The 27,559-nt window shown below is 41.9% G+C and overlaps 2 protein-coding genes across 2 annotated transcripts in view; one reads left to right on the plus strand and one right to left on the minus strand.

Moving 5' to 3' along the window:
• LOC310995730 (uncharacterized protein) overlaps nt 1-27,559 on the minus strand; it is a gene marked incomplete at its 5' end in the record, with an annotated part of 123,623 nt that overhangs the window by 74,524 nt on the left and 21,540 nt on the right. The window contains 3 exon segments of the mRNA XM_083984853.1: nt 23,976-24,149; nt 25,389-25,562; nt 25,677-27,486. Of these exon segments, the coding sequence (XP_083840979.1) occupies nt 23,976-24,149; nt 25,389-25,562; nt 25,677-27,486 (2,158 nt within the window).
• LOC310995946 (LYR motif-containing protein 9-like) lies at nt 8,380-12,043 on the plus strand. Its single transcript, XM_083985167.1, has 3 exons — nt 8,380-8,548; nt 11,672-11,764; nt 11,888-12,043. Exons 1-3 carry the CDS (start codon nt 8,423-8,425, stop codon nt 11,903-11,905), a joined length of 237 nt encoding a protein of 78 aa, XP_083841293.1. The 5' UTR covers nt 8,380-8,422; the 3' UTR covers nt 11,906-12,043.

The raw sequence follows: 27,559 nt of genomic DNA on the forward strand, positions 1-27,559 counted from the left end.
AGGTCCAGGTCCAGCAGACTGTGTCTTGTGCTGCTGCTTTGGCCTTGAACACAACACACACAGAGCTTTGAGTGTGAATAATGATGGAGCAGTGATCTGAGTCATGGACAGTTAGAGATGCTCATCTGACCTTTGACCTGTGGTCTGGCTCTTGGTTTTAGAGGGAGGGGCTCCCTCCTCTCTGTCCTCACACTGATCCATGCTGCTGAGCTCACATCCACATCAGCTCACACACACTTTGTAGCTTCACCTGCAGAGGAAACACACATCATTCATCTGCACAGCAGCTCACATGTCCATCATGTCTCCAGCTGCTCCTCCACTGATTGGCTCTTCTCCTCTGCTTCATATCAGTGTCAGTTGAATGCAGTCACACAGCAGTGAGGAAGAGGAAGCTGCCATCAGCTGCTGTACTTCTACTATCAGTCCACTAGATGGCGTCATGAAGCTGCAGCCCAGCAACATGATCCATGGACCACTGTTTCCATCCACTGACACACACAAGGACTGAGATCCACTGAGTTGATGGGACACAGTCTCTGTGTGGACAGCGTCCCTGTAGAAAACCACTGGATCAAACAAGCTACAGCTGATTATTACACACACAACAACTGGGCCAAGACTTATTTCACCTCAAAGCTCCACTGTGCGATTTGCACTGACGCCGGCGCAAATCACTCGAGATTTGGACGGACCAGGAAGAGCAGTGCTGGGAGCTTCCGCTACAAACAAGCTTAAAATATAGACTTATTACATTTTTTTCGGAACAATTTCTCATGTTGGGGATTCAATACAAGAGGGACATTACCAGTGTTGGGCAGTAGCGACGTTACAAGTTGCGGCGTTAGTAACTTAACTACATTTCTCAGTAGCGTGGTCGTAGCGTCGCTGTTTTCTACATCAAATAGCTTTTCAGTAGTTAAGCTATTTTATTGATCAGTAGCGCGGTAGCGTCCACAGAAGCTACATTTCCCCAGGCATCTCTAGACCTTAAATGCGCCGCTTCCATGTGACGTCATGTACGTATCTACTGATGCCCGTCTGCTGCAGCGGGGCACAGCCATGGATGTATTATATTAGGGCGCAGCATGCAGCAGGTGACAGAGGAGGAGGGATAGTTAAGTTCGTGAATCAGAGCCGTAGCTGGACTATGAGCTGGACAACTTTATCGTTGCACGTCGCTCCAAGAGCGCGGTGCGTCCTGTCAGCGGAGACACGGCCACTGCGGACTGAGTGGGAGGACTTGAGTGAGGGGACCGTTCCTGTAGGAACGCACCTTTTAATGAATCAAACCAAACACCCTGAACAGCATGCTGAGTAGGCTACGAGAGGGAGAGACGGCTGCAGCAGTTAAAACGAAAGTTCCTCGTCCCAGCATGTCGCCCACTCCGTCCGTGGCCGACGTCTTTTAAAACAGTGTTTCCCAACCTTGGGGTCGGGACCCCATGTGGGGTCGCCTGAAATTCAAATGAGGTCGCCTGAAATGTCTAGTAGCCTAATTGATGAATAAAAAAAAAATCTGACCAAGAAAGGTTAAGAACCACTGTTTGAAAAGACACTTGGGTTTTTTTGGAATGTACTTGCATAGATCTTTCACTCACAATGGGCCGATATAAATGAAAAACGTTATTTAACTTCTTGTGCTTTTTTGATGAGCAACGGCAACTGGCATATTCAAAAACTGTCAGAATAGTCAATAAACATTCCTACTTTCTTTGAAAATTAAGTCTAAAAAAATATTTTATTTATCCAGTAGGCCCTATTAAATTTTTTTTTAAAAACAACAACTTTAAAACCACTTTCGGTATTCGGTATTATTCGGTTATTCGGCCAAGCGTTTTGATTTTATTCGGTATTCGGCTTCGGCCAAAAAAATGCCATTCGGTGCACCCCTACTTGGAATTAAGTTGGTTTGATGAAAAAAAAAAAAAAAAAAAAAAAAAGCTTTGATGTAGCTAAGCTACTTTTGTCATTTTATTGTAGCGTAGCTTGCTACATTTCTCTGGTGGGTAGCTTTATTTTTCATTTTCATTTATTGTTTATTTGTGACGGGACTTTGCATATTAATGAACATTATAAAAAATGTAAATACACCAGATTTAGCTCAGGGCTAATTTCCATCCGTAGTCCCGCGGCACACATAACGACAATTATACAAAACATCAATAACAACATTTATAACATTTAGTATGGTACGAGTACCATATCACAATATCACAATACTATTACACAAATCACATTACAAATTTAAACCTTAGCTGCAGTGGAAAGAGCAGCATTGTAATAATAGGTTCGGGAGCTGTTAGGAACCATTAAAGTGCATCTGTTATAAAGTGCTATTATTGCTTACAAAAAGTGCTATAATAAAGTGCTGGATTTTAAAGTGCCAGAGGTAAAGTGCCTACAGTTTTGGTAAGAAGAGAAAAGAAATATATAAAAAAAAAAAACAGAAGAAACAAGTATACAAGGCACACACGCCCACACGTACTCACACAAAAACAAGCATGCCCTTAATGTTGGCAGGCTTGGTTGTTGGTAAGCCATATTTTCAGCTGTTTTTTGAATGCTACATATGTTGATATTTCCCTTATGGCCAGAGGTAGCGTATTCCACATTGAGCAACCATGGACTGATAAAACCTTCTGTGCGAATGCTGTTCTCCTAAACTGAACCTCACAGTCACCTCTGGTGGTAGCTCTCGTTGTTGTTGCGCTATTTTTCTTTTTAATAAAATGGCCTAGTGGTGGAGGTGCCAACCCATTTAATGACCTGTGAATGAGACAGGAACTTTTGAGTAGTTGGAAGTTCTCGATTAGTGTAGTGAAGCTTCATTTCATGTAGAGTAACTTGTAGCTTAGCTCACTACATTTTCCAAGTAGCTTGCCCAACACTGGACATTACAGACGAGCAGTATGGAGGTATTTGGATGTTTTTTGGTGTGTCTTTTTAGACGACGAAAAGTGAGCCCAGTTCTCAACTCAGAGAAGCCACGGAGGACTCTGAAACTTCTCCCAGCCCTTAGTCGACATGAGGGTGAGTAGATAATGAGTGAAATTTGAATTTTGGGCGAACTATCCCTTTAATAGACCCCGGGACACAGTCGGGATGAAGAGTTTTTTTGTTTTTTTTTGCACTGTAAATGCTCGTATCACTCTCACTACAGTGGGCAACTTCTTGCAGACAACTGCCTACACGAGACTGACAATAGACCGGTGAATTCAACCACAGGAGAACAGCACTGCGTCGTGCTGCTCTTCATAAACATGCTTCAGTTTTTAAAAAGAAAAATTCATGGGAGAGATGACACGACACAAAATAACACCAGATCTGAAACAAGAAGACCCGGTACTAATTCAACTCCAGAGTCAAAAGTAACGATATGATTAAATCATGGAGTATATTGTTGCTATAGGCGACCGTAAATTCTCAAATAAAAGCCGAGTCTCAAACAGATGCCGTTCTCCCCTGCTGGACCGGGTCTGGCTACTGGTCTGAGCAAATAAAAGCCGAGTCACCGTTAGAAGTCGGGTCTATTTCTATTTTTTCAAGCTCTTGTGAATGAACAAAACCTCTCAAAGTCCACAATCGCCTGTTTGAGCACTTTCTAAGCTGCTTCAGAGGCGGCCCCCCTCCCCCAAACCCCACCAACAAACAAACACAAGAATATAGTATTAGACCATGCCTAATAACATCCGGCAGGGGGACTAACAATGTAAATCAGCCTAAGGCTGCAATTGGGTACAGCCGCACCCCCTTGGAGGGAGTGCTGAATGTTGTACATTGTCCTCCATAGTAAATAAATGAATTGAAATTGAATAGATTATTTGTATTATTTTATTATATAGCCTACAGTATAATCAGTGTTGGGACTGGGAGGGTTAAAATGTGTTCCCCTACAGATTACTGATTACATGTCCCAAAATCTGTAATCTGTAATGTATTTGGATTACTCAAGTAAAGTAATGTATTCTGAATACTTTCTGGATTACTTTTAGCTTACTTCAAAACCACCTGCCTGAGCACCTTTAACACTGAATTTGATCTCACACGTGATCGTATAGGCTACCGTGGCTCCTTTAAATTAAGTCATCAATAAATGTGTTTGAATTTGTCAAACCACAGTTTAATTTGTTATTGGTGGAGCATCCACCGTGAGACTCTGATACAACCTCAGCAGTCACAAGTTGATCCCCCTCCCCCCCCCTCCCCCCCGCCTCTTCTGACACACACATCCTGTACGTGACTCTCAGCAGCAAGTTGACGTGACATTAGCGGCGTCCCAGCGACCACAACACCAACTTTACATGGAAATGAGCGGTAGTTTAGAAAACTGGCGAGTTTTCTTCTGACTTAGAGTAAAGTTACTTATTACACTTTTTTAACAGGTAACCTGTAATTGTCGCCTACAGGACTATTATTTTCAGAGTAACCCTCCCAATCCTGGTTACTGTGAAGAACACTGATCACTGGAAAATCAATAATCAATAAAGTCTCAGGAAAACCAAGACAAAAACATGAGGTGGTCAGTATCGATCAGTAACAGTCAGTATTGATCAGTGACGTAGTAGCTAACAGATTCTGCTCTTATTCCAGCGCTTCTACCCACAACAACAACACAACATGGAGGACACGGTTCTGTCGGTCCAGACTTTACAGCTGCAGCTCTGACTCAGCTACAGTAACATTATAATAACACAACAACAACACAACCACAAGTTGAAGGGCAGAGAACTCAGGTAACGACAGGTGTTAACGAGGAAAACATTCAGACTGTTCACCTTACCTTCACACGGGGAAACAAACTGCCACACAACCGCTGAGTCAAAGTGAAAGTAAAGTTTAAACAGGAAGTGGGGGAGGGGAGGTGACTTCTTTATCTGAGTAGAGAGACTGGTGTTTTTACTGCTGTTTATTTCTACTACTGAACCATAAAGAGTTAAAACATTAATGATAATATCGATCTCCAGTCCGCCGCTTGTCAGTGACTCTGTGTCTGAACTCATCTCCAGTTTCCTCCAGGACGCTGCAGGACTCCATGAAGCGACACGAGGGGGCGACACCGCTCCGTGTGGTGCAAACATGACACCAGACAAACAGATGATGACACATCCGACTCAACACATCCATGATCCGACTACGGTTTGTTATGGAAAGTCTCCGGAGGAGGAGAAGACTATTTAAACTGAAATGTAAGGGCATTAAAAATAAAAAATAAACCCTTCCTTTATTGCTCTTAGCGGTGAGCTCAAGCAATACATAACCTCCATCAGATTTTTAAGCAACCTGAAAGCGATTAAGACTGTCAATATATGTGAAAACTACCTATAATTTATAATTTACCTATAATATAGATGTGCTTTATATATTGCATATTATTTTTGAAAAAATGTTTTGTAATGTGAAACAAAGTTTTGAATTAAAAAAAAATGATGTGAGTATTTAAAATAAGTAGGCTATTCAAGTACATAGGATATTTCATAAAGTAGAGTGCCTATCTAACGTGTGCAGGGATGTTCTGGGTATTTAAAATAAATCAAATACATTCAGGTACATAGGATTTCACATAAAGTGCTCATTGTTCAGTGAAAATAATATGTAGGAGAGGAGAAGGGACCTGAGTGGAGCTCCACAGGGATGGAGCTACCCACCAAGGTGACCTAATGCAGTTCCAGTTTGATGCTGGCACTGCGTTGTCAGGTTGAGAATGCCCAGTAGGGACGAGGCCAGAGGTGGGTAGAGCAGCCAAAAACTCTACTCAAGTAAGAGTAGAGTTACTTTAGAATAATGTTACTCAAGTAAAAGTAAAAAGTAGCCATTCAAACATTTACTTGAGAAAGAGTAGAAAGTACTTGGTGAAAAATCTACTCAAGTACTGAGTAACTGCTGAGTAACCTCTGATTTGTTCCTTTAATGATCAGCGCGTAAATGTAAATACACAGAAATATAATAGCAATGAAAAAATCCAGTTATTGCCAAAGAACAACATTTAACAACTAAGACAAAAGCCTAAATTACTTTTTTTTTTCTTTTTTTTTTACAAAGTAACATAAATGAAGACAAATTCAGCCACAATAACTTACATAGGCCTATCTCTGAAAGATCTATGAACTGTCCATAAGCTCTTTGTGTGCGGTCATGTGACTGCCTGGCTCTGTCTGATTGGTTACACGGAGTCAAACGTCGCGAGTGGCTACATCTGATTGGTGAAACGCAGTCATGTGACAGAGGCTCGGAAGTATCTCCATTAAAACATAAACAAACAATTTGCACGTTGGATCGATGAGAAAAAGTAGCGAGTAGCGACAGGAATGAAGCTCAATGTAACGGAGTAAAAGTACCGCTTCTCCTGAAGAAATATACTCAAGTAAAAGTAACAAGTATGCTGCATTGAAACTACTCTTAGAAGTACAATTTATCCAAAAAGTTACTCAAGTAAATGTAACAGAGTAAATGTAGCGTGTTACTACCACCTCTGGACGAGGCTGCCCACCAGGGTCTCATCCCTACTGGTACCTACTAGGGGTGTCACGATTCTCCAAATCCTCGATTCGATTTGATTTTCGATTTTTTTTCTTTTTCTTACAGCACAGACGCCTATGCTATTTTCAGACTAGTCTAGTCTACGATCATTGGTTTTATTCATCAAATTTTGTACAGTAAATCTTATTTCAAAAGATGGGCTACATATAAGTGATGCAATTTCCATAATGTATCACATTAGGCACTATGGTCACATTTAAATAATTTCTTTACAATATAAAGGTAACATGCCCCCAAAAATCATGATCCAGGGGGCAAAATTGCCCCCAAGGTTTTGAAACAAATATATTTATATCTGTGCATTATCATAATTTTATTTTCATTAATTTACCGTCGTGTCTCATTATTCTCCTGATGTCGGCTTAATGTAATGTAAACGAGATTGCGCTGATACGGAGAGTCATGTGACAGCGGGGCAGAGCTGCAGCTGCTGTGCTGCCATGATCAGGTCCTGATCAGACTGGTGGTGGTCCAGTGAATCAGTCCCGGATCCTCCACCGTCACCAGATCCCCCGAAAGCCCCCGCAAATAATACATCGACAAAAAGTGGCAAGTTGCACCTTTTCGTCGGCTTATTATTTGCGGTGTTTTGTTTTTTTAAATCTTATAACGTCACTGCAACATGCGGCTCTCAGCGCTTGTCGGTGCTGTGTAGTTAGAGCTGCGTCTCCCTCCTGTTTCCCAGGTAGGAGGGGACAGTAGCCCACCAGGGCTGGGTAATAAAACGCTATAAATTGTGAAATAACTTTTCTTCGATAGAAATATGAGACGTGGTCGGTTTCATTCATCCATGTTTTGGCAAATAGCCAATGATATTGAGAGTTCCGCTGCGCCGAACCAATCATGTGGCTGGAATAGAGCCAGTCAACATGTGCATTTGTTTGGGTTGCTGCAGACGTGCACATCAGCTGACACCGCCGGTAAAAAAAAAAAAAAAGAAAAAAAAGAGAGACTGAGGGAGAGAGAGAGAGAATGAGTGTTGTCTTGAAATAAAAAGTAAAGGAAAACTCGGACCAGTGACTGACAAGACGCTTGGTGCGCAATGGGGACTACGGGCAGTTGTAGCTTTGCGGGGGGGGGGGGGGGGAGAATCGTCGATCCTCTCTTTGACTTCGATGCTCGAGATCGTGACGTCATTTCGATCGATTTCGATAAAAAATAGAAATCGTGACACCCCTAGTACCTACTGGTCTCCTATGTACAGGGCTCCCCGGCTGCTGACTCACAATCCAGTTTCTGACCTTACGAGTAAAACAGAGGTAGTCACACTGCAAAAACTCAAACATTTTACCAAGAATATTTCTCTTATTTCTAGTCAAAATGTCATTTCTAGTCAAAACTAATCTCATTATACTTAAAAAGCAGCTTGTTTTAGACACTTTTTACTTCTTTCAAGCAGATTTTCACTTGAAATAAGTAGAAAAATCTGATAGTGGAGCAAGTTTTTCTTCCTTATTACAAACACAAAAAACTTACTTTCACTGGCAGATTTTTCTACTTATTTCAAGTGAATATTAGTTTGAAACAAGTGAAAATGATCTAAAAACAAGTTAGTTTTTAGGTGATGAGTCTTATTTTAAATGGAAAGAGATTAGTTTTGACTAGAAATGAGACATTTGGACAAGAAAAAGGACAAATATTCTCAGAAAGATTTAGAGTTTTTGCAGTGCAGTGGTGTTTTTGAGGTGCTCTGGAAGTCTGTTCCATTCACTGATGGTTTTGCTGGTGTGTTAAAGTGTTGTTAGTGTGTTAGCTAACAGTAGCTGTATAGACCTGAGCAGGTGTTACATCTCTGAGAGCTTCTTCTTCCTCTTCTTCCTGACTGTGACTGTGAAGCTGCTGAAGCTCAGAGCTGCTGTCTGTGACTCCACAGGAGGAGGGGATGCCACCTTTAGCTGGAGCAGAGCTGGTCCACACCCCGCTGCAGCTCTATCCATATCTCCTGAGGTGCTGCAGGCTGCTGCCCAACACGGCCATGCAGCAACACTATCGACACGCTGTACGACAGGTGAGCTGCTCAGGTACACACACACACACACACACACACACACACACACACACACACACACACACACACACACACACACACACACACACACACACACACACACACACACACACACACACACACACACCTCTGCTGACGGGCCAGGTGTAACGCTGCAGACGGATGCTCTACTCTCTCTAGTGACGGTTTCTTTTCTTTTTTTTTATACTTTATTGCAGAATTCAAGTTCATATTCCAGCACATATCTTATCAGTCACTGGCACGTTCCTGCAACATTTATGACATTTTTTAAAACATTTTTTAGTGTGTGTGTGTGTGTGTGAAAAACATCAAAGAAAAAAGTGAAAAATAGATGGATTCAAAAAAAAAGAAAAAAAGAATAAAAAATAAATATATATAATTTTAAGGGGAATATTAATAATAAAAGGGGGGGGGGGGGGGGGACAAAGACAGTGGGGGAAAAAAAAAAAAAAAAAGGGCATAAGATAGAAACAAAAATTGCAATATATACATACATAGATTTGTTCTCTTCAGAAATCTAATAAACCTTTCTTCAGAGCTGAAAACATCCGTTTATTTATTTATATAATCAAACCACTTATTCCATCTCTTCAGACATTCTGGTTCTTGTTTCTGACTCTGTATGTAATTTTTTCCATTTCCAGAATACTGTTTACAGTTCATTTCCAGTTGTTAAAAGAAGGTGAGATAGATTTTTGCCAATTTCTTGTGATTTGTTTCAAAGCTGTTATTCTAAGTATTCTGTATAAATATTTGTCTTTTTCTGTTGTAAGTTCGGCTGGTGTTATTCCTAAAACTATACATTTCGGTTCCAGTGTTTTTTTTAAACTGGAAAATTGAAAAGAAAGATTCCATAATCTTTTTCCAAAAAGGTTTTAGTGATGGACAAAATAGAAAATATGTGAGTGGTTCGCATGGTGCTCCCCACAATTTGGCCAACAGTCTGAGGTAATGGATGTTGTGAATTTAGACTGTATGTTTGGAGTAATGAAAAAACGTGTGTATACCTTCCATGAGAATTCCCTCCAATATCCAGAACTTGTTGTTTTGTGTATTGTGCTATAAGCATTTTTCCAATCGTCGTCTTCTATTTGTACTTGATTGATCTTGATTCCACTTTGTCCTAATTAGGTCTTGTGTTTCTTCACTGTCTCCTAGTATTTGATATATTTTTGAGAGCGTATTCTTGATATCTAAATTATAATTTTTTATCATAAAAGTTATTAATTGATGTTGTTCGTGGTGACCCTCACACACACACACACACACACACACACACACACACACACACACACACACACACACACACACACACACACACACACACACACACACACACACACACACACACACACACACACACCTCTGCTGACGGATGCTGGACTCTCTCTAGTGACGGTTTCTGAGCTGAGGATGCAGAGAGAAGCTGGATGGAGCTGCAGACTGGTTAGATGGACAGTCTGATGTCACATGTTTATTGGTCGTGTTTAGTGTTGAGTTTAGATTTGATGATCCTGAATTGATTGATTGATTTGATCCTGATCAGATGTTGTTAGTGTTCAGTGAGTTTGTCGTTTGTTTTCCTGTTTGTTCTTTGTGTTTTTATTTCATTTCTCCACGTCGGGGCACCAGAGAATAAATATGTGGGGCTCCGGTGGGAGGGAGGAGTCACTACTGTCACTGTCATTTCATCTTCAACATCATGTGGAGGAAAACATTAAAGGACAATTCCGGGCAAATTCAACTCAGGGCTGTATGTTCCTAACCAAGAAGTTTATTTACTTCAACAAGCCGACATGTTTGTAAAACTAGATCTAATTCAAAGTCTGGCGGAGTCGAGACCCAAGTTGACGCTCGGTGTGTTCAGGTGCAGTGGGAAGCTCCCGTTTGTGTCATAAACACAGGAATATCAACTCTGGACTTGCTTCAAGTAAAAAAAAAACTTCTCTGCGCATGTTTGAGTCTCCATCTGACGCTGTCTGTGGCTTTGAGGGATGGAAACAGCCTAAGCAGCAGAACTTCAATCCGCTCCCATTCATCGTTGCCGTGGCGATGCGGGGACAGACCATAACTACCACAAAACAGGAGACATTAAACTGAAAACCTTCAGATTCCTTCTGTTAGACCTAAAATGTTAAGAACATACAGCCCCGAGTGAAATTGTCCTTTAAAGTAACAGTGATGATGATGATGATGATGATGATGATGATGATGATGATGATGATGATGATGATGATGATGAAGATGATGATGATGTCACTACAGGTTATTATCCATGAGGGAGGTTTGATTGACAGCCAGCAGTAGTAAACACACGTCAACAAACACAAACTGTTGCAGCTGTTTATTTATTCATTGTTTGTATTTAGTGTTGTTTACTTTAATATTTAGTTTAGATCTGATTTTCCTGAATTGATTTATTTGATTTAACTCTGATCAGATTCTGTTAGTTTATTATTTGTGTAGTTCAGGTGTTTTCCTGTTTATTATTGGTGTTTTATTTCATTTGATCACGTCACCAGAGAATAAATGTGTAGGGCTGCAGTGAGGGACCAGCATGCACCTGGGTGGGCTGATGGGTTTTGTTTTGTTTTGTTCTTTTCTTGCTCCTTTCTGGTCAAATAAACCACATTTGTAGTTAAAACTGGACTTTGCATGGTCATGATGTTTCTCTCAGCTGTCTACACCACGACCCATGGTGCAGCAGTGGCCCTTTGATTCTTTAGGGTTTAAAGTTTGATTTGAAGCTTTTCTTAGTTTCCACAAACAGCCACTACAACCACTGATCGCCTGTCTGATCTCCTCCGGTCCCTGCTGCTGCTGCTGCTGCTGCTGCTGCTGCTGCTGCTGCTGCTGCTGCATTCACACATTCACACACAGATCAGGAAAACCTGAGAAAATCCAGGATTAAGTCTGAAACTGAGGATTATTTTCATTATTATCAGTTATTCTCGTCCAAAACGTCCAATTCTTCCATTTAGATTTTAAAAATGAAGGAAAGAAACACAGTGGAAAAACTCAAACCAGAGAAATAATAATAATGATAATCATGATGATAATATTATTAATAAAGTGTCCTGATTGATGAGTTTGTGTTTCCAGGGTTACACCAGTCACTCAGATGAGGACGACCCAGAGAGGATCCAGATGATCATCCAGAGAGCGATAACAGACGCTGACTGGATTCTAGATAAAGTGAGTTTATTATTAATAATAATAATAATAATAATAATAATAATAATAATAATAATAATAATAATAATAATAATATTGTCAGACAGACCAACACACGTCAGTCTGTCCTCTCTGTGGTTGCAGTACACCAAGAAGAAGTGAGGAGAAGGAGGCAGCAGCTGCTCACATCAACTATGAAGCTCATTGTTTCTATCAGATAAATATTCATATCAGTGTAAAAACTGTTCAGACTGAAATGTGATTTAGTGACGTTTGATATTTTTAAATAAAGTTGTTCTCACTGACTGTGGCTCCTTGGTCTCATTGACAGTGTGAGGACAGAGGTTATTCAACATGAGGGTTGACACTTTTATTATTAAATGGTTTTATTTAAGCAATATCACACGAGAGGGAGTGCTGTTGTACTGTATATCAGCACGGCTGTGATTCGGTCGTAGGCACGAGGCCGCAGGCCGAGTGCCGCAGATAATCACACCGTGCTGATATACAGTACAACAGCACGACCTCGAGTGTGATATTGCTTTTATACAACAGTGCTACGAGCGCATTTTAGAACAGTAATAAACTACAAGAGATTATGATTTGTTTGTTTATTTAATCATTTATTTGGCTCCGCCAACAGAAATAGTTCCGCAACTGGAAGGGAGACAAGGCTGTTGCCAGGCAACACATAAACATTTCATACTAGCTTGCTACTAGCTACAAGCTTTTCCACCGAGCTGCTTCCAGTGCTGGTTCTGGTTCTGAGCCCGTGTCTGATTAGCACCGCAGCAACAGGACCAGCATGAAGACACAGAGACGTTATCGATACCGTATTACATTTGTTTATCATCTATGTAATCAATATAAACACAGTTGAAGCTAAGTAGCTGAGCTATGTGGCTAACAACAGCTAATGCTAATATCAAAACACATCACCGTCAAAACGTAGTTGCCCCGCGGCGATTTTTTCCCAGCCGGGTTTAGTAGAGATTTATCGCCAATTAGACGGACCAGGTCAGGTCCAGGTTTTAATGTTCAGGTCCGTTTCTAACTGTAGCAGCAGCAGCAGCAGCAGCAACAGCAGTAGCAGCAGAGAGATGGGGCAGCTCCTGTATGGGGAGCGTGGCTCTGATTTAGCTCCTGTCCAGCTGAACAGCGGAGTGATTATGTCTGTGAAAAGTCCCAGTGCTGTTATACTGTATATCAGCACTATAGAATGTCTCGTTGTCCAATCAAATTGCTCGGTTGGGACCGGTCGGAACTAACTGTTGTATAATGGTTCTTAACAAACAGGACACAACAAGTCAGGGTAAACGTCTCTCTCAGCCTCTTCACGTTATATGTAGAGGGCAGAAAAAAGAGCCTCTCATTAGTAGGATGTCACACACACACACACACACACACACACATTATTTTTTATTTTCTTCTTTCTCTTTATCTTCATTTATTTCATTTACATCCTGAGTCAGACTCCCCTACAGGTCATTTTGTTGTCATTCCACTTTGTGACCATAGGTGGCACTGTGATACCAGGTTCAGTGAGAAACTCCTGACTCAAGCCCATCCCATTCCCATACACTAGGAGGCAGAATAAAATGTTGCTTGACACAGTCGCACACTGCTGAAACCGTGTTTATTACTGTTCCACTGTCATTCATTCATTTTAGCTTGGTGATATTAGGCCTCGTCCTTCATCAGCAGCTGAGTAAAAGTCACCGTGGTTTTTGTCCTGTAATAATCAACGCTTCCATCTTTAAAGGAAGAGGAAGAAGTTTACAAGAATCACTGAGAAGAGTTTAAAACATCAACTGGTTTAATCCATGAATGTGAAAACGTGAGTGAGAGACAGAGACAGAGACAGACATGTAGAGACTGAACTGTCTGTTCAACAGTGAGAAGGTTTCTGTGACAGGAGGAGACTCTGCTTCACTCAACACAGACTCAACCAGGAACCAGACCTGCACCTGTAGAGTGTAAACCCAGGATAGAGAGGTTGAGTGAAGGTGGTGTTGAAGGTGTAGAGGTGGATCAGTGAGTCAGAGGAGACTCTGTAGAAGGACAGAGAGCCAGCAGGACAGTCCACATACACTGCTACTCTGTTAGAGACAGAGGAAGAGGAGGAGGAGGAGGAGGAGGAGGAGGAGGAGGAGGAGGAGGAGGTGATGTCTGTTGATCTGTTATTGTGCCAGACACTGTAACGACCATCATCACAGCAGATCAGACTCCAGGACTGATCGTTCTCTCCAAACCAACAGTCATCACTGGCTCCTTTTCTGCTGATTCCTCTGTAACTCACTGATATCTCAACGTCTCCTCTCCTCTCGACCTCCCAGTAGCAGCGACCAGTCAGACCAGTTGAACACAGCAGCTGTTCATACCAGTCAAATCTGTCTGGATGATCAGGATATGACTGATCCTCCTTCACCCATGTCGCCTTCCTGTTGTTGTCAGACAGTTTGATCTTTGTGTTCACTGTGTTTGTGTCGATTGTGAGCGGACAGGAATCTGATGGAGAGAACAAGACACAGCTGCAGTTATTGATCATGTGATCAGTTATTGACAGTTTGATGAAGACTCATGAGGTCAGTGATGTGACAGTGTGAAGATGGTTGAATGTGCTGCTTTGTTTCCATGAATCAAAGTAAAAACAGACTTACACTTCCTCAGACCTGGTGTCAACCATGGGACTCCAGCAGGCTGCACCCTGAAAGGAGGAGGGGGGTCAGAGCAGCACCTTCTCTGTCAGCATGTGTAGCTGGGTCAATCTTTACTTTGTTTTATTCATCTGATCATTCATTATACTCATTATTTCTTTATTTTTATCATTCATTATGGTGAACATTCTCAAAACCTGCTCGATGCTAACACTATCTAAAACAAGTTAGAATTTCCTGCTTTGTTTTATATCACTTCTATTTCTAAGTTCCATCTTCACCTGTAGCAAGGGGGAGCGATATTGGGGTAACACACTAAGGGGGACGTGGGCGACGTCGGACCAAACTCCCGGCAAAACTCTGGCTGCTCTTGTTGTGGTAAGACGTGTTGTGAAGCTCTCACGTTGCTCTGTAAAATATGCACTTAAACTGTCATGTAATGCGGTTGAAACTGTGCGCTAAAGTAACGACAGCTTTTATTAATGTGTTGCCGTGTTTTTAATTGTGTTTTACGGTGAAAAAGCGGCTGTAGTTTGGGTTTAACGTGACGTCTGCCGTGTGTGTGTTTTGTGGCCTGTCGTAGGAGGCAGACTGTTTCTACCTGCAGCTGTGTGTTTCCTGACTCTGCCCCTGTGCTGCCTTTGCAGGTGCCTTTTGTCTGAAAAATGCTTTGAAATGTGATTTCTGAGATGTGTTTGTGGTAAATATATGAGAGTTGAGTCTGGTCAGAGCTGTAAAAACGTCACTAGAGCACACATTATTTCACTTTTTATTATTGTCCTTGTGTAGAGGAAAAGTATGGAATATTTTTATTTGATCATTTCATGGTGATTTTTATTCTGTTTTTCTAATGATTATTATTTACAAGTGGGTTATAGACATATTCATTTCATGTGATTATTTTAGTTTCTATTCAGGAGAGTATCTTTTCTCTAAAATTATTATTACTATTTATTTATTCATTTATTTTTTATTGTGACATACAATACAGTAAAGAGCAGCAAAAGAGGAACAAACTGTGGCTGCTCTTGTTGTGGAGGCAGACTGTTTCTACCTGCAGCTGTGTGTTTCCTGACTCTGCCCCTGTGCTGCCTTTGCAGAATAAATGAACCAACTCAGATCCATGGTGTTGTCATCCTTCAGCCTATAAGCAACCATTTCACAACTGCTACACATGCACACATGGACATTACATGGCTCTCACACACACACTGTTTTATCACTGTGTTCACATGGAGGCTGGTATGTCTGGATGAACACTGAGCACAGAGAAGAAGGAGCTGGAGTCTTTATCTAGTGATGATACAGAGCAGGAGGAGACCAGGAGGAAACACTTCATCATGTCTTTTCTCCATGTGATGTCACTGCAGTGTGAGACACACACTTTCACTCTCTGACTCTCAAGCTGCACAAACACACGTCACAGCAAAGAAGATGAAGACACAACAGGTGGAGCTGACCAGCCCAGATATCCCACAATGCACCAGGAAAGAAGAAGAGTGGGTCTCATTCATGAAACATTAGTAAATCTGTGTAGATTTGCACAAACTCACGCTACTGAAACTCTACTCCAGATTCATGAACGGTGCGGGAAACTCAGATTTTATCGTAAGCATCGGCCCCGGTTCGAATCCCGCGTCGGGCAGTCGTTTCCTGCATGTCATTCCCTCTCTCTCTGCCTCCCCCTTTCCTGTCTGTCTCTACTGTGTACTAGGACTGTCAATGAATATTTGAAATTCCAATGTATATTAGAATTATAGTTCACTGATTCTTGAGAGTCGGGACAAAACACGTTCTGAAAAACTTTTTTTGAAAATTTACACTATATTGATTAGAGTTATATATTCATGTAGATAAATATCTGTTCTATTTAACCATGTAAAGGTGCAGGCTGGAGGTTCAAAAACATTTTTTAACAAATTCACATGTTTACCTTAAAGACTTGATTTGTGTCAACTCCGTCAGACACACTAAAGGTATATATTAATATAATTATAATAGCCTATCAAGAATATTAAGTTCTGATGTATGTAATTAATTAGTTACTCTGATATGCAATAAAAAAGTAAGATATAAACTTAACGTTTAATTTCACACAGTTATGAATACACAGATTTCTAAAAATGAGCATTTTCAAACATTATCTTTTATTTTGCCACTATAGAAAAAAATCCTAAAGTGAATAAGAAACAAGAGGATGTAGATCTGATGATCCTTTATTACTTAAACAACAAAAACTGAAGAAAGAATTATTTGTTTCCCAAAAAATTACAAAAACATGTATCTGATGGTGCTGATGAAGAGCTGACGGAGCTGACGGAGTTGACAAAATTGTATTTGCATTTCTGATCAATGAGCAAAAGCTTTTTTAAATAGATGGAAGTAACACTAAATTAAGAAATAGCAATCCCTTGTCTTACTGAACATATTTAACAAAACTGTAAATACACCATTTCAAACTATAACAAATTGCACAGCATTTGATTGGAAGATGTGTCTGTTTTGGACAAATCTGCCACAGATGACACTGTACTGCATATATTACACTAATGATGGTGAAAAGGCAGGGTTTTGCACACTGTCCGAGTCAAAGAGACTGGATGCTGTGGCATTCTGGACACATATCCTATGGATCATGTCTTAAAATATATCAAGACAAAATTACCACAGGTGCACTTTTGGTCTGATGGTCCAAGTAAACTGATTTGAAAAAGCAACACTGAACTTCTTCCCTGCTCTATATGAAGTGTGTATATTTTCAATAGTGAAAACTACACACTGTACCTTTAACATTTTACATCAATCAATAAATCAAACATGTAGAAAAGTGCTAACACACGTCGGATCGATTTAAAATATCGATAGTATCGATACTAACGTTGGTATTGGGTATTGATTGATACTTGTGTGATGAGATCGATTCTTAAGTTTCAGTTTCTCTTCTGTACAACTCCAGGCATTTACAGAGTGACCGACTGGCTGTACAACACCGCTCTTCTCTCACTTCACTCATGCTCAATTAGCCCCTCCCCTTTCCTCTCCCCCCACTCACTCACTGCTGTTTTATTTTTTATTACTGTATAATATTAGCACATTTAAAGCAGAAGTAAGTGGTCCGGTCGTTTTCGCTAATGCTGCGTTCCAGGCAGGCTTTTGAAATCGTAAATTACAGCCTCAAGTCACAACTTACGACTTTGTAGCGTTCCAGGCAACCCACTCGTGTTTTTCCGACCTGTTTTACCGGTGAAAGTCACTATAACGGCCACTCGTAACTTCTGACCCGTGAACTCGTACCAGATCGAACTGGTACGACTTCACGGTCGGAAAAATACGAGTTTCCTTGAACGCACCATAACAGTCCTCGTCCCTACGTCACCACATTCACGGCGTCCCTTGGCTGCACACACAGCCCTGCATGCCGTTCTCTCTCCTCATTGGATAAAAACTGTAGGATACGATAAATGTTTTCTCTTCGGCTCAGAGCAGAGCAGAGGGACTGACAGACCCGTGTTTCAGACCAAACACTCTATGTAAGTGATTGCTGTCGGAAGATATAACTATTTAAGACTTATATTAACTCATTGAGTGCCAACCACGTAATTTCTCGTTTTTCGTTCCCATGCGTTGAGTGCCAAAAACGTAATTTTACGTTTTTTGCTTTTTTTTTTAATTATGAAAATAGACACTTTAATACACATTATATGTAAATTTGGGGACTCTACGACGAGGAGAACTGAAATAGATGACGATCAAATTCACATGACAGCTCATGATCTGGAAGTTTTTATCATAACTCGGCTTCTGCAAACGAGTTCTGCATGCAGATGCAGCAGCTGCTCTGCTCTCACCCGCGCTGCTGCTCCAGCTGCTCGAGCTGCTCGGAGCAGAAACAGGAAGCTCTCAGCCGACAGTCCGCCCGGTCTTCAGCTGGAGCAACACCGTGTCCTCCCCAAAGTCCTCCCGCGGTAAAATCTGATGGTCTCTGGGCCAAAGCAGACCGGCATCACCGACCCGAACCACAGAAGGACCGCGACCACCGGTGGGACCGGTCTTCCCGAGCCGCGGTGGCCGACAGACCCTCACGCTCCGCTGGGAGAAGCTGTGACACGGCACGGTGCGTCTGTGTTATTGTTGTTTAGTGGCGCCCCCCCGCCCCCGCTGGTGGTTTTGTGAATAGAACAACCATTGTTGTATATATTTATCTTATACGAGCCCTTTGATCCAGAAATGCGAGTGTCAGAAGAGCGACAGACACAAACAGAGCAGCTTTCATGAAAGACGCTCTATCTCCTTTTCTAGAAAAAAAGGAGGGATTTTGGTGAAACCCAGCCATGTTTAGCTTGACTTTTCTCAGGAACGGAGGCACGTAGAAACAAACGGTTTGTGGCCACTTGAAGCATTAAGTTAAACCTTTCAATTGAGCCACAGTAGGTGTTGGTGGCAATAATATAGAATACACTGTGGCTCTACATAAAAAGTCAAAAATGGTCTAAATTGCCGGTACACTTGACTAAAACTTTGGAAAGGAGCGCGGCACTCAATGAGTTAACACAAATATATCACTTACTTCTGCTTTAATGTGGAGATAAAATAACATTCTATTCCTTTACTATATTTGAAAATAGTATAATATTAGCACATTTAAGCAGTTATTGGTGGATTTGTCAACTCCGTCAGCTTACATGTCAACTCCGTCAGACATAAAACCTGACGGAGTTGACTCTGACGGAGTTGATGAAATGGCATGTTTTTTTCCTTCTGCAGAAAAAAGCCCTGCAGCTAGCTAGCTAGTTTTTTGGCTATTGCTAGCTGTCTCCATTATCTCAATAAAATACTTTCATTGAGTCCACTATGGTTCATAAGGGAGAGATGGTGTTGACATGCTCCGGCTGTGACCATAGGAAAATTGACATTGTTCATCTAAAATATCAAAACATGTCAACTTTAACAGACCATGTGTGGTATTGATGCATTCACCACAGCCAGGAGAATGAAAAGGGATCCTCAGGGGATAGCTGGCCATGCTATTGCCTGATTTAATGAGGTTTATGGAAAAATCTGACGGAGTTGACGGAAACAGAGGACACAACTTTGATGGGCAGATTTCTGTGGAAAATATTTTTAGATGTTCATGCATGTTGATGCATTGTTTTATACATTTATAACCCTTATCTTTGATTTGATATAAATGTTTTCACAATTGTAGAGGTTTTTAAAGTTTTTTGGGGGCTGGTGAATATTGTGACCTATTGCTGAGGACAAGAGAAATAACATGGGCCGTCTGACCACTGGTCATATAATTAAACAAATATCCCCCAAAAAAGGAATTATCTATGCTAAAACATAACATCAGTATTCACAATTCATTTAGATCTAACTTTATGAGTATGTCAATCATTATCTATTTCTTTATTTTTTGATATAAATAAGACTTTTCTATGTGGGACATGTTTTGTCCCGACTCTCAAGAATCAGTGAGTGATTAAAATGAAATTCGAATATGAAAATATGATATTCGAATATTAATAATTTATTTTTTAATTATCTTCAACTACAACTTCCTCCTACAAATGCGAGTCTCATGTCTCAGACCGGATCATGTCAATCCAGCTGCAGAAATATCTGGGGGACGGGAGCGCCGCGGTAACCGTAGTAACTCACACAGACACACACACACACACACACCTGTCTGTGTGATCACGTCTGGAGAGAAGCAGCTTCTCTGAGTTAATCGTGCATTTAAAAAATTGTGCCATTCACTGAGAGCTGTGATGATGATGATCCTCTGCTTCATCGTGACTGAACTTGATCCGCGTTATAAGGATCATTACTGGGATGTGGGAATAAAACATGCTGGCTCTTATACCGTTTCCTGAGCGAGCTGTTTGCTCGCGTCATCACAAAACTTGTTTGACATGAATTGATAAAGGTCGAGTAAAACGCGGTCTTTTTTCACGTAGGCCTATTAATATGTCGTTGCTGATTTGCATTGTGTAGCCGTTTGTTTTGTGTGATGTAAACTGTTCCAAACCTGTTTGACATGCGCTGATAATAGTAAATACAGGCTACCGCTATAAAAGTCCATCTCTTTGTATTGATTTTTTTTAAAGAGGTAATATTCTAACCTCATTTCTGCCATTCGTTGACAGCCCTACTGTGTACTATCAAATAAAGGAAAAAATCCCAAAAATTAGGGCCGGGACTTTAACGCATTAATTACGATTAATTAACTACAAAAAAATTAACGCATTTAATCGCACTTATAAAATTTTTTTTTTTTTTTTTTTTTTTTTCTCACGTGTGTCTATGTGCGGTGCGCCCGCACGCGAGAGAGGCGGCAGTTTGAGAGGCTGACTGGCAGAGATGAGAGCTGGTGAAACGCTAGCATGGTTATTTAAAACACCATCTCTGATCTCTGCCTGCACATAGATACACAGACACGGGCGCACGCTAAATGCGCTATATCGCGCTAATTGCTCAGCTGCAGCGCAATATCTATGACCTGTCACTGTCACAGGTGCAGCTCATCTCATTATGATAGGACTTCACCCTCAGAGCTGTCTGTCTTCAGACTGTCCTGACCTGTCCCTGAACATCACACAGGGACAACATGGAGCTGCCTGTGTGATTGGTTACTGAGTTTTATTAATGTTTACATCAGGCTGAGTTCAACAAATCAGTTTATGCTACTGTGATTTAAGTAGCCTAGTTAAATACTACAGTAATCATCATAGTGTATTGGAAGGAAAGACCATTTAATCTGTATGTATCAAATATCGATTAAGGAATTAATCGATAATTTGCATCCCTAGTCTGTTGGTCTTGGTTAAGTACCACCTTGAATGCTTAAGCTTATGTATTCAGTCATTCAATGTTATACTAAAATCCATGTGAAAAAAAATGCTTCTCACTGTTCTCAGGTCAAATATTTATATGCGATTAAAATGCGATTAATTGCGATTAATTAATTACAAAGCCTCTGATTAATTCGATTATTTTTTTTAATCGAGTCCCAGCCCTACCAAAAATATACTTAGAATAAAAAAAGAACCATTTAATAAGTAAAGCCAGAATAGTTCCATAACATGGAAAAAAAAATACACACAACTACAGAGCTACAGCAGCCACGGGAGGAGGAGGCTCTTCACAGCCTCAGCTGTAGAGGAGCATGGTTGTACCAACACATGAAGTTGTATAGGCAGGTCATATTGTTACAGAAGCACCAGCCGTCTGTCACAGCTCCATCCAAACCGGTGCCGACTGGATGAAGTGTACGTCCACCGAGCGTGTAGCAGCATGTAGCAACACACACTCTGCATTGCATATCAGCTGCACATTTATGGAATCAGGTTTTATGTCAGATTATTATTATCATCATTAGATGGAGCTTTGATGTGTGTGTGTAACCGATCCCTAAAACGTCTCTCTCTAAGTATTTCTAATCGTTTGTCATGTTTAAATGACGTGTTTCAACATCAGAAAGAGTAATACGATTTAAAATTGTAATTTCCAACAGTGACAAACAACATTTCTGTGCATTCCAACATTTACACAAGCACTACACACAGTCAGGAGCAGGTGTAGATTTTGTGAGTAGCTACGAAAAAATTCTCTCTGACGGATTTGCGATAGTGTTGCCTCTTTCTCACTGAACACCATGCTGTCGCTCCTGCTCCTCTCTGCTCCTCTCTCTCTGTCTCACTGAGGGGCGGAGCTGCCTCGCGCCGTGCGCTGTGTCTGTGAGAGCGCGTGTACGAGTGCACGCCGCTGCATCATAGATGTAACTCATACTGTATAACTCCATGTGCTGCAGACGTGAATGTGGAGCGCGCGAACCTTGGTGAGTTATAAAGCCATCAACATGACTTGGTGCCTGCTAACAACTTAGCCTACCACTTATTCCACATGCTTAAATATGAGTCATATTTCAGTGCTTGTTTGGCTAACACTAGCTACTTAGAGCACAAAATGAAAGCTCTTATTTGAGAAACACTGAAGCTGTTGCAGTCATCTTGTTAATGACAACTGTCTGTGGAGTGTGGAGGCTGTTTATCTTGTCACAAATCACAAAAACTTCTAATTGAGACAAACAAGTCCCAAGCAAGCCTGTCTAACATTAGGCTACCTGAATGTAGTGAATCACAGCAGCAACAGGAGGAATCACTCATTCAACTTGTGAAAATTTCAATTTGTTTCCAGATTAAATTTATTCTGATTTTGCTGTTAAACTTTGCTGTTCTTACTGTAGAAACATGTACTGTAGATTAGCAGTGAATAAACTCACGTTGGCAATAATTTGTTGACACAAAAGAAATGGCAATTAAGACAGGATACAGACACCTTTTACGCAGTGGATAAACTTCAAATAGCCTATTCATTTGTCTTCAGAGATTATTTACAAATGGATTTTAACAAGAAAATACTTGTTAAAAATCTTTGTAGAAGGTGAGTCAGGGTTCCCACGCGTCCTGGAAAACCTGGAAACTGTTTGACCAATTATCCACTCATGGAAAACACATGGAAATTGAGAATAAGTAAAAACCACTAATGATTTATTTTCCAAAAGATAACTAATAATTATATTGTGAACCCTTGTGTGGGGTATTGTGAGTATCATCCAATCGATACAGTAGCATTGTGATAATTGAGAAAGCTTCATGATTTTGCTCTCAAATCACACCAGATTGCTACATTTCAATTTACAATGCGCACAAATTTTCGGCCGGGGGATTTAACCCCCCCCGGAATCCCCTGTGAGGGGTTGGTCCTTGCCATACCTTGTCTAAAACTGAAATGACGCCACTGAGTTCAACCAGCTGCAGCTGAAATGTTTCCTGATACACTCTGAAATAAAGTCTGATGCAAACATCTGGAGAGACTCAGAGCACAGCTGCTAACAGCTGCTTTCATCACTGACATCTCTTCTCCTGAATATGACACAGTGAGTCATGATGAGACACTGAAGTCATCATGAGGAGAAACTCCTGATCCCAGTATTTCATCACTGTGACTGATGAAAGCTGCACAGCTCATGTTTGAAACACTCTGTGAGATTTTGGCTTCAGTATAAACTGTGTTGGGACGAGTCAGACTGAGACAGAGGACGTCAGTGGAGTGGGCGGAGCTTCACTGTGGCCTACACCACCTCTGGATATGGTCTGAGTGATGGCATCTGATGTCATCAATGCATGGATCACCTGAGACAGATGTTAATACCAGGTGTGACCAGGTGTGAACGGGGCCATAGAAAATGTTCCAGCTCCTCCTCCTCTATCAGACAGTGTGTGTGGCTGCAGCAGCCTCTCCATACCTGAGAGAGTCCAGTCTCCAGTCTGGATTCTCCAGTCCAGCAGACAGCAGCTCCACTCCTGAGGCTCCTGGATGGTTGTAGCTCAGGTCCAGCTCTCTCAGATGGGAGGGGTTGGAGCTCAGAGCTGAGGCCAGAGAAGCACAGCCTTCCTCTGTGACCAGACATCCTGACAGACTGAACACACACAACAACACACAGGAACCCTCTGTCAACACCTGCTGCTGTGTTCAAGTGGCATCAGATAAACAGCTGGATGGATCCTCACCTGAGAGTCTCCAGTCTACAGTGTGGACTCTCCAGTCCACCAGACAGCAGCTTCACTCCTGAGTCCTGCAGGTTGTTGTTACTCAGGTCCAGGTGTCTCAGACTAGAGGACTGGGAGCTGAGGACTGAGGACAGAGCTTCACAGCTTCTCTCTGAGAGGTTACAGCCACTCAGTCTGAAGAGGAATTCAAAGAAAAACACTCACATACTCAATATGAAGGAAATAACAGGTTAGAATCATAAATACACAACATTTCAACACAAACCTGAGAGTTTACAGTGTTTCTTACTCAACATGTTCTAGTTTGTATAAATAGATTTGATTATAAACTGTGACTGTGATGGTACCATTGCAATATTCTCCGGTCCGCGATTTCATTTGTAATGACGGACGGCTGTTTTTTCAGTCAATGATTCAAAATGATCATCTGGCGACCGCGGTACCGACCACTCCTCCCGCACCGCTTTATGTCAAATGACGGACAGAATAAGGAAGAGGATAAGGAAGTACCGGGACGTGGAATCACGTGAGTTCGGTGCTTCGTGACATCAAGCTGCACAGCACTTCCAATTCCCCCGTTTGGAGACACTATCTCAAAAAAGTGTAGCAATCAATTTAGGGAGTGAACAGACTTTTTTCCCCTCCAGGCGTCATAGAAAGGCCACAGGAACACATAGGACCTACAAAACCAGTAGAAAGTGGATTTTGCATAATATGGGCCCTTTAAATAAATAATCAGCTGTTGTTTTTTAGTAGAACCTCCTTCTACCTCCATCGCCAGCCTCTAATCACTGCCACTAACAAACTATATGAATTAATGAACTAAAATACAAAAACAATGTTTAGACTGAGAAAATATTTTACCACTTAAACAATGAGTCATATTCTGCTGAAAGTGAAAAACCAGGTAAAACTGTCATAAAACCTGAGCAGTGTTCACTCTGGTGACAGTGAACGCTGCTCAGGTTCATCATTTATAAACTGATTCATTCAGTTCAACGTTCACTAAAAACATGAACATGTCCAATGAAGCACAGCCTTCCTCTGTGACCAGACATCCTGACAGACTGAACACACACAGGAACCCTCTGTCAACACCTGCTGCTGTGTTCAAGTGGCATCAGATAAACAGCTGGATGGATCCTCACCTGAGAGTCTCCAGTCTCCAGTCTGGATCCTCCAGTCCAGCAGACAGCAGCTTCACTCCTGAGGCTCCTGGATGGTTGTAGCTCATGTCCAGCTCTCTCAGATGGGAGGGGTTGGAGCTCAGAGCTGAAGCCAGAGAAGCACAGCCTCTCTTTGTGACCAGACATCCTGACAGACTGAACACACACAACAACACACAGGAACTCTCTGTCAACACCTGCTGCTGTGTTCAAGTGGCATCAGATAAACAGCTGGATGGATCCTCACCTGAGAGTCTCCAGTCTACAGTGTGGACTCTCCAGTCCACCAGACAGCAGCTTCACTCCCGAGTCCTGCAGGTTGTTGCTACTCAGGTCCAGGTGTCTCAGACTAGAGGACTGGGAGCTGAGGACTGAGGACAGAGCTTCACAGCTTCTCTCTGCGAGGTTACAGCCGCTCAGTCTGAAGAGATGATCATGAGGAATTAAATAAGAAAGGAATTAAATATCTGTCCTGTTGAAAAGACAGAAGTGTTTTTATATAATGATGAATATATCCAACTTTCTCTACACTTACAGAGCTTTGTTGGAGGCTTTGCCTTTGACCACTGGCAGCAGCCTCAGAAGAGCCTCCTCTGAAGCAGAGTATTTCTTCAGGTCAAACTCGTCCAGATCTTCTTCTGATGACAGTAAGATGAAGACCAGAGCCGACCATTGAGCAGGAGACAGTTCATCTGTGGAGAGACGTCCTGATCTCAGGGACTGTTGGATCTGCTCCACTAGAGAACGATCATTCAGTTCATTCAGACAGTGGAACAGGTTGATGCTTTTCTCTGCAGAGGGAGTCTCTTCAATCTTCTTCTTGACGTACTGGACTGTTTCCTGTTTGGACTGTGAGTCACTTCCTGTCTGTGTCATCAGACCTCGTAGGAGATTCTGATTGGTCTTCAGTGAAAGACCCAGGAGGAAGCGGAGGAACAAGTCCAGGTGTCCATTTGGACTCTGTAAGGCCTCGTCCACAGCGCTCTGGTAGAAGTTTGTCTCTGCAGATTTGACTCCTGTTGTTTCAGTCTTCTTGGAAGTTGTTTGTTGTTGTGGCATCAGGTTGAGTCCAGAGTTGATGAAGGTCAGATGGACATGAAGAGCAGCCAGAAACTCCTGAACACTCAGATGGACGAAGCAGAACACCTTGTCCTGGTACAGGCCTCTCTCCTCTTTAAAGATCTGTGTGAACACTCCTGAGTACACTGAGGCTGCTCTGATATCGATGCCACACTCTGTCAGGTCTGATTCATAGAAGATCAGGTTTCCTTTCTGCAGCTGCTCAAAAGCCAGTTTTCCCAGAGTCTCAATCATCTTCCTGCTCTCTGGACTCCAGTGTGGATCTGTCTCAGCTCCTCCATCATACTTGACCTTCTTCAGTTTTAGATGAACCACCAGGAAGTGGATGTACATCTCAGTCAGGGTCTTGGGCAGCTCTCCTCCCTCTCTGGTCTTCAACAGCTCCTCCAGAACTGTAGCAGTGATCCAGCAGAAGACTGGGATGTGGCACATGATGTGGAGGCTTCGTGATGTCTTGATGTGGGAGATGATCTTTCTGGCCTGCTGCTCATCTCTGAACCTCTTCCTGAAGTACTCCTCCTTCATTAGGTCAGTGAACCCTCTGACCTCTGTCACCATGTCAACACAGTAAGGAGGGATCTGATTGGCTGCTGCAGGTCGTGTGGTTATCCAGAGGCGAGCAGAGGGAAGCAGGTTCCCCCTGATGAGGTTGGTCAGCAGCACGTTTACTGAGGTGGACTCTGTCACATCAGTCAGGATCTCAGTGTTGTGGAAGTCCAGAAGAAGTCGACACTCGTCCAGACCGTCAAAGATGAAGACCACCTGGAACTGATCAAACCTGCAGATTCCTGCTTCTTTGGTTTCAGAGAAGAAGTGATGAACAAGTTCCACCAAGCTGAACTTTTTCTCTTTCAGCACATTCAGCTCTCTGAAGGTGAAGGGAAATGTGAAGTGTATGTCCTGGTTGGTTTTGTCTTCAGCCCAGTCCAGAGTGAACTTCTGTGTTAAGACTGTTTTCCCAATGCCAGCCACTCCCTTTGTCATCACTCTTCTGATTGGTCGGTCTCTTCCAGGTGGGGCTTTAAAGATGTCTTCTTGTCTGATGGTTGTTTCTGGTCTGTCTGGTTTCCTGGACGCTGTTTCAATCTGTCTGACCTCATGTTCATCATTGACCCCTCCAGCCCCTCCCTCTGTGATGTAGAGCTCTGTGTAGATCTGGTTCAGAAGGGTTGGGTTTCCTGCTTTAGAGATCCCCTCAAACACACACTGGAACTTCTTCTTCAGGACAGATTTGAGTTTACGTCCACAAACTGGACCAGGACTTCCTGAATAAACAAAAACACAGTAAAATTCATAAAGAAAATATAACATTTAAATCCTCTAAATAGTGACTATATG

The sequence above is a fragment of the Trachurus trachurus genome (assembly GCF_905171665.1).
Source record: "Trachurus trachurus genome assembly, chromosome: 13".
NCBI lineage: Eukaryota > Metazoa > Chordata > Actinopteri > Carangiformes > Carangidae > Trachurus > Trachurus trachurus.